General features: G+C 39.6%; 1 protein-coding gene across 1 annotated transcript; it reads right to left on the bottom strand.

Moving 5' to 3' along the window:
* Positions 1-3,701: 3,701 nt before the first annotated feature.
* mmp13b (matrix metallopeptidase 13b) lies at positions 3,702-7,530 on the bottom strand. The gene is made up of 11 exons (XM_023420441.2): positions 7,408-7,530; positions 7,185-7,295; positions 6,660-6,787; positions 6,420-6,568; positions 6,164-6,289; positions 5,912-6,067; positions 5,601-5,721; positions 5,250-5,383; positions 4,994-5,153; positions 4,727-4,830; positions 3,702-4,633 (listed from the first exon to the last, which is right to left on the bottom strand). The coding sequence occupies exons 1-11, from the start codon at positions 7,528-7,530 to the stop codon at positions 4,533-4,535; spliced, it is 1,413 nt and encodes a 470-aa protein (XP_023276209.2). The 3' UTR covers positions 3,702-4,532.
* Positions 7,531-7,810: the final 280 nt, after the last annotated feature.

Here is a 7,810-nt window from a genome sequence, read left to right as displayed (position 1 = left end):
GTAATTTGACCTTCCCGCATAGATCCTCTGGAGGATCAGGCTATCCAAGCAGCTAATACACTTTGCTTCAACAATGAGCCCATATTGCTCCAAACACTGCAAGGTTTTACTTTTTGTCCCCGGTGAAACCCATAATTTGTGCTTTTAGAAGCAAGTTTCTGTTAATATGTTTAGAGAAAGCACAACAATGCCATAGAGTGGTACAAGCTTCAACAGATTTTTAGTGGCCCTCAGGAAAAACAAGCAAATCTTTGTGGACTGTGACAAGTTGAGCTGATCTTTTGTTTGTCTGAAAAACAAAAACCTCTGTGCTGAGCGGCAGCACGCTGACACAGTGCCTTGGTGTCTATTGTCACGGCGGCACGACAAGCCAGAGGGCATTCAGGGCATTAATACGTCAATAGCACTGTTGTCAGGTGAAAACATAATGAAAATAAATCCATATAGGGACATTATCTGTTCATTAATTTGTTCTATTCCACTTACTTTATATAACAGTTTGGGGAAAAATATAATATATATAATATAGATATAATATTTTTAAAGTATAAACAAACCATCAGGCTCTCAATGAAAGTGCCAATATTTGTTTAAAGCTTGTGCAACTGAGTCCACGAGATGAGGTGGTTTTTTTAAAGGTACATCCGCAATTCTGGGATCAAAAAGGTGAAGTTGTGACATGTCGTAAACATGATCTAATCTCAAAATGCTGCTGCAAGGTTCGCTGTCACTCCACAGAGATAAAATCAGCTACTGAGTCACTTTTATGAGTGTGCTCTGGGTCATATCTGGTCTGATTTACCTATACTTACAGGCCAACACTAAACAGATCCCGATTTTCTCCACATTCCAGCAGAGACTGTGCCTTTTCAGTGAAGCATAAACACAACACCAGTTTGTTTTTTCTATTCTGCTCTGGGAAGAGGAAGAAAGGAAGAATGGCAACTGGCAGATGAGACAAGGCAGCCAGCACACTGAAGGCATCAGTGCGATTAAGGTGGAAGATAAGCTGAACAGATACAGGAGGATGGTATTTGCCACTATCATGAGCACACAGCAAAAAGCACATTCATCAGCACCTTTAAAACTAGGTGAATAAGACTCCTATCTGACTTGCAGTCTAACACCATCCACCACTTAAATTAGCAATTTAAACTTTTCCTCAAAATAGATGAAGGAAAGAGAGCTTTCAGTTGGTGTTTCGTAAACCTTGCTGCCTGCTCACACTCAGTATAATCAGTGCAGAAACAGTGTTGCATCACCACGTCTCATATTGGTGATCTGAGGAGGGAGTTTCCCAAAGGAAAAGGGGATATATCCTGATTCTGCTGCCCTCTCTGTCGTTCTCCTCCATCTGGTTTCCATCAGGAGCTGCTGGGCTGGACCATGTGAAGGTTTCCCTCTAAGGATACCACCTTTTTTTCCAGTGCCACTTTTCACTGACCTGTTTCAACTGTCTCTATACTCGCTCCACATTTTTATAAACTTCAACCTGCCATTGTGCTTAAACGCGGACAAATAAAGTGATTAAACACAAAATCATAATAGAAAAATTAGGAAAAATAAGAGCTGGATAAAAACATTATGGTTATTTTTTTTATAGCCTCGGGGAGCTCACTCCAGTCTAGGAGCACTCATTAGTCAATGCACACCCACCGTATCTTGAGTCTTGGCTGAAGGATCAAACTCTTCTGCTCACAGAGCAGGGAATGCTCTGTAATGTAGCTGAAACACTGACTTGACTGTAATTCAAACGTCAGCAAACCCAGCATCAGCTCACGACCTTGTAACTGGTGGAAAGACATTAAAATTCAGGGTTCACGATCTTTGCATTTGGCAAGAGCTCAAATCCTCCTTGATACATTTTGAATGAGTTGAAAGAGTTGGTTATGGTAAGCACTCCTGCCCGTCACAGGAAGAGGGAAAGGTGCATGACTATGAGTGGAATAAGATTAAAAAAACAACAAAAAAAACCCCCAAAAACATGACCTCTAAATCCACATAGGCTAAAAGTAATTTAATTTTTTATGTTTCTCAGTTGCAGTGCTCTACAAAAGTTAAAAATCAAGTCAATACTGAAAGTTGCTCTATTTCTGCAAAAACCACTGAGGAGTAAGAGCATGCCAGTAGTAACTGTCTTGTTCACCTTTACCTTCCCATACAGAAGACAAAGTTATCCTGACACTAAAATAAACATTTATTAGAAGAGCTTGAAATGTGACTGCAGTCTAAGAGCTACAGCTCTTTAACACTGACATCATGAATACCGCTTTACTCTCCATGCTTCTTTTAGTGATAAGAATTCACTGAATTTACAAAGGTCTACAGACAAATACAGTTAATGTTAAATTGCTAAACTAATGAGCTCACAGACCGAACAAGCCAACTGTCACTGACCAGAAGCTTACCTTGCTCAGGATCTTTCTGTCCATAGTAAAAACGAAGTTATCCTGGCGCTAAACATTCATTAGAAAAAGCTTCAACTTTCTCTCATGCAACAAACATGCATCTCTAAACATCACAAACATCTCCCTAAAGTTACTGGAGTTTCAACTGAGCCTCCATCAATCTGTCCTGTTAGCTTGTTGTTTAAACTTCTTCATCAGGTCTCCCTTCTCTTTTTCAGTTGCTCTCTGCAAAATTACAATTCACACTCACACATTCAAAGGATAGAAAGCAGAGAAAATGTGTTGTATTATTTCTGAGACATACAAATTACCTGATAATCTTACTTTAATTGAAAAAAGGGCTAATGTAGAAGGCATCTTACTCCCAGATAAATCATCTGTGTTTCTCTAAACTGGAGCTTAGACTTTCAAAGTCAACATCAGTGATGAACACACAGAATTTGTGACACAGCCCATACCACGCAGTACCTCGGAAATAAGCTAATGAGGTGACTGCTTCACTGCACTGTAATTACATCCACATGATTGGGCCTGTGGATTATGCTGCTTGGCTCAAGCTTCACTGTTTCCTAAACTTCAGCTAGAGATACTTTACTGACCTTTCAAAACCAGGCTGCTCACAGTACACAAATTCTTAATTTTCATGAAACATCCCATATATCCTTATATTTTCTTTTCAGATAAATTGGCCTTAAGCTGTTACAGGATGCTGGTGGACGAAGATATTCTGTGTAATGGCCCTTTATTAATATGATTAGTGCTTAGTCTGTTTGATGTCTGGTATGTTGAGATTTAATGTGGCCAGAGCCAAAGATTTTCCCCAACATTTGTTGTGCTAATGAAGCATACACTGATTTTTTTTTTCTTCCCAAATTCACGAACGGAGCCACACACTCAATGGTTTAGATACTGAAACCAGATCAGTGGAATATTTTCATGATGTGTTCTGCATGTACTATTACTTCTGCATTACAGTCACTTAACCTGTCCCATAATTACTGTGAGGATTTCTATCAAATCAACAGTCAGGACTTTTATGTGCTCAAACAGTTGATAGGAGTGCACTCTAGTGGAAAAGGTAGGTAACTACAAGTTTTAAAGTTTCCTGTGTGTATACTTTACTACACTATATTTACTACATAATATATAGTACATTGTATTACTATTCCACATATACTACTGCAGACGTCCCAGACAAACAAATAAGAGGTTTGACTTAAAATATACAGTATTGGTTCAAAATATGTAAGGTACACAGGCAGCTTCATTGTCCAAATCAATCACACACATTGCTTTAGTTTCACATACTTTTATTGAATAAATCATTTGTCAACACTTTTGAAAATACTGACACGGAAATTCACAGAAATGTTTCAGTGTTAAAATGACATCAGATGAAAAGGAGTATGTTTAAACAAAAATCAGGTTTAAGTAAGTGGATGTTTTGTGCACACTTGTGAAGCATTCAGCGTAATGTTTGGCATAATCAATGTACAAAAATATTGCATATGCTCTGCAGTGTTGCGGAAAATAAATTAAATGCAATCTTTGGAACAACCTAAAACAGAGTTAGTGACAACAACACAGCTCTTTAACACTGACATCATTAATAGAGCTTTACGCTCAACTCTACTTTCATTAATCTACAAAACAAAATCTAATGACAGATTCAGTTTATATTAAACTGCTAAACTCTTTGTTGAAATACTAATATATTAGTGTGATAAAAAGTCAAATAATGAGCTCACAGACCAGCAAAGCCATCTGTCACTGACAAGAAACTTAACTCGCTGAGGATCTTTCGGTCCATAGTGAAACTTGTGCAAATATAGAGTTGTAAAATAAATAGCAATAATCTAAGGAGTTATAGAAACGAAGAATTTTCCAGCATTCTGTGTCAAACATATTTCATGACCTACATGTGTCCAGCACTAGTGAAAATAAACATTTTTCTGATGTTGATCCATGCGTCCACTTCCCTGCTCATTCATCGGGCTGCATTTTCCTCCGTACCTCCGTCACCTCCGTATGTTTGTGTGTATTTACTTTGTTGTCATTCGTCATATAGACAGCTATGATTACACATATTTCTAAGCCATTTGCTGCCAGTCGGCGACCACCTCATCAGCAGTTGAGGATTGAGTTGGTCCTCAGGATGCGCATGACCTTCCTTGAGGTGTAACTGTATTCATACTGCAATTGCTCATGGAAGAAATACAAGTATCCTGAAAGAGAGCAGAGTGGGCGTAAGTGCTGTGAAAAAAAAAATCATCCTTTTGAATATTCATGAAAATATGGTATCTAAGGCTTCACGTTACCATAGTGATAAGCAGCAGCGTCGACCTCATCATCCATTCCAGGAAAGTCTTCCTCAATGGTTCGTGGGTAACCACTGTCCATGGTTCCTGTCGCTTCGTCGTAGCTGTGGGCGACAAATAACAGCAAGACATATTGATGAAACACAACATTACATCTGGCAAGAATCACTCAGGTGATCTTTGTTCACCAAGAATACTCTGTAGTGCAGAATTAAAGACTTTAAAACTTTAAAATAACTGAGATGTGTGGCATGCATCTCCACGTACCTCCAATATTCCTCTTCGGTGAAGAGTAGAGTTTTGCCTGTGTCCCTAATGTAAACAGCTGCATCTACTTTCCTTACAGTCTTGGGAAGGCCGAGTTTGTGTATGTACTTAGGGTAACCGTCCACAAGGTTATACCCATTCAAAGCCCACATTCGGATCCCTGAGGAAACACAGATCAGAGACCAAAGTCAAAATAGAATAAAATAACAAAACATATAGAACATCCAATGGAATGACAGCAACATTAATAACCCACCGCTGAATATGATGACGATATCCTTCTCTGAGTTCTCGTAAGCGGCGTCCACCTTGTTGGGGATGGAGGGCCATGTGGACTTGATCAGTGTCTGCTCAGGCTCCACCATCTGAGGATGGATACGCCAGTAGAATCTGTAACAAGGCGCAGCGTGTTAACAAAATATGGCACAATAAACTGATCTACAATTCAAAAATCTCAATAATGATTCATAGCGGGTTACAGAGCTTTTTTTTTTTAGGGTGAGACTCAGAAGAAAGGAGATAAGTCCCAGAATCCATGGTGTAAAGTGATTATAGGTTTCCGGCCTAGTTTATGTATCATGTTTGTATGAACCGTCATGGGTCTTACCTGTCTTTGAAGATGATGGTCTCCCCTCTGAGCTCTGTGACAGCATCAAAACTCAACCTTGGGTCACATTTGTTTGGTGCGTCAGGCTTTGGCTTCACTTTCCTTGGGTTGGGGTTCGGACCTGTGATTGAACATCTGGCATTAATACACTGTTCACAATAATATTTTATATATACAATATATATATATATATTAATAAGGAAAATGTTTTAAAAAGCATTGTATTAATAGCTGTGATTTGACTCGTGACTTTCAGTTCTTGAGTTTCTAGTTAATCCTTAATCAAAACGCAAAATCATGCATCTTCCCACCATAGAGAGCTTGGATGCCTTCAATGTCATCTTCAGACAGTGGGTAGCCTGTGGTGAACGTGTAGATGGGGTACATCAGGGCACCTGCGTTTGCGGAGTGGGACATACCGAGGGCGTGGCCCAACTCATGGGCTGCCACTACAAACAGGTTGTAAGCTGTAGAGAGAATAAGTTCAGTCAAAATATTGTTCAGTGGTAATCATCACGCTGCAATATAGTGACTTATATTGAGCATTTGTGCATAATTCTCACCGGATGAATCTTTGGTCCAGTGCTCGTCCTCGTCAAAGTGGGTGTCTCCTCCGATGCCTTGCCCTGGTGGGTAGGCATGAGCCAGCAGTCCATCAGGCCCGTCAAAAGGGTTGTAGTCGCCATGCTCTGCAGAATACAAGGACAAAGAAATTGCTATATTGAGAGAATTTGCACTATTATGCTTTCTCCTCAGAGCAAATAATTACGTTTTCATGTCAAACAGAATAAAGGTTTCAGAATTGTAGGTTTATCGTACCTTTTGATCCAAAGCTGATCATAATGTCAGCGTTGCCCACATGCAGCTTCTTGAAGGTCAGAGGGGTGACATCAGCCCAAACGTTCAGCGCATTGCGAATGGCTCTGTCTACATCAGACTTCTTCAGATCTGGTGTATAATTCAAAATCCTGAAACATGAGGGAAAAGAGGTCAAGGTAAGCCAGGGAATATGAAAAGTTCAGCTCCTTCTATATCCACAGTTATCATTTTAACGCGTACCTGAATGTGACATTGTTATTTTGCCATTTCAGGTGTCGAGGGAAGTGGTTGTACTCCCCAATATCAGGGACACCACATCTGGCCTGCTTCATCAGGTCCAAAGTGTTGTCATCCAGATTCCCAGTCACCTTCAGAGGCGAAGGAAGTGGAAAGAAAATATGTGTTACCACGGTTAGTAACAAACAGTGCCAACATTGTCAAGAGTTTTTATTAGCAGATTTAGTCCTCATCATATTCTCAGCCTGTGGTTTTCTTTGAAAATCATGGGTTGATTGTTTTGTTAATTTTAATATATTGTAGTAAACCTTTTGCACTTTAAGGTATATTTTTCCCACAGAAAAGCTTTCCAAAAATCACAAAAGAAACATACAGTTTTAGGATAAGCAGATTTTCCCCACTTGCACAAAGGGTGAACCACAAAACCAACAAGACCATGACTTTGGTGAGCTACTGACAAAAGATCAGCCCTGAAACCTAAAACTAAGTAATAATTACATATCGCATATTACGTAAATTATATCTCACCTTGAGTTTGAAGAATCTCTGCATCTCCTTGATCTTGGTCTCAAAGGGGTTTGATGCCCCCTGTCTACCTTGGAGACCAGCTGGAAGACCATAGAAGTGACGGAGGTATTTCTATTTGAAAGAGAATAAAATGCTGTCAACTGAATCACATAGGGGCATGAAAAATTAACATCACATTTTTTAACATCACATTTTAAGACAGTGGCCATTCTGAAGATCTTACCTCTGCTAAATTCTGGTTGTCTTTGTCCCCAGACGGCAGAGGGACAGCAGAGGAGTGAGCGACCAGCGCCAGCAGCAGCAAGGCTATCATTGTTGTTGTCTTTGTGTTGTCCAAACCAGTCATTGGCTTCAAGAACCTCTGAAGGGTATTTATAGTGTTTTGGTCCACTTTTTTTTTTTTTTCAAAGGGTCCCAGTGATTCATGTAAAAGCACCTAGCCACTTCCTCCTTTGCCTGTTGAGAATGTGCTTGTATTTGTAAAACTAGAGTGACTGTGGTTTGAGTGTACCCCTTTGAACCCACTTAAAAATGCTTTGATAAAACATTTCACAATTTGCCTTGACTCAAGGAGTTTGCCAATAGATTTACTGAAAATGTCTACAAGGCAAACAGTCTATGAAGCC

This window comes from Seriola lalandi, unplaced genomic scaffold (assembly GCF_002814215.2).
Source record: "Seriola lalandi dorsalis isolate HSWRI2012SDOR001 ecotype SW California unplaced genomic scaffold, Sedor1 jcf7180002054642, whole genome shotgun sequence".
NCBI classification, from domain to species: Eukaryota; Metazoa; Chordata; class Actinopteri; order Carangiformes; family Carangidae; genus Seriola; species Seriola lalandi.
This window is presented reverse-complemented; position numbering and strand designations above follow the sequence as displayed.

Coding starts and splice junctions, on each gene's coding strand:
- mmp13b (XM_023420441.2), bottom strand. CDS start 7,530: ATGACTGGTTTGGACAACACAAAGACAACAACAATGATAGCCTTGCTG. Junction 7,296..7,407: donor ACAACCAGAATTTAGCAGAG/GTAAGATCTTCA, acceptor TCTTTCAAATAG/AAATACCTCCGTCACTTCTA. Junction 6,068..6,163: donor CTGGACCAAAGATTCATCCG/GTGAGAATTATG, acceptor TTCTCTCTACAG/CTTACAACCTGTTTGTAGTG.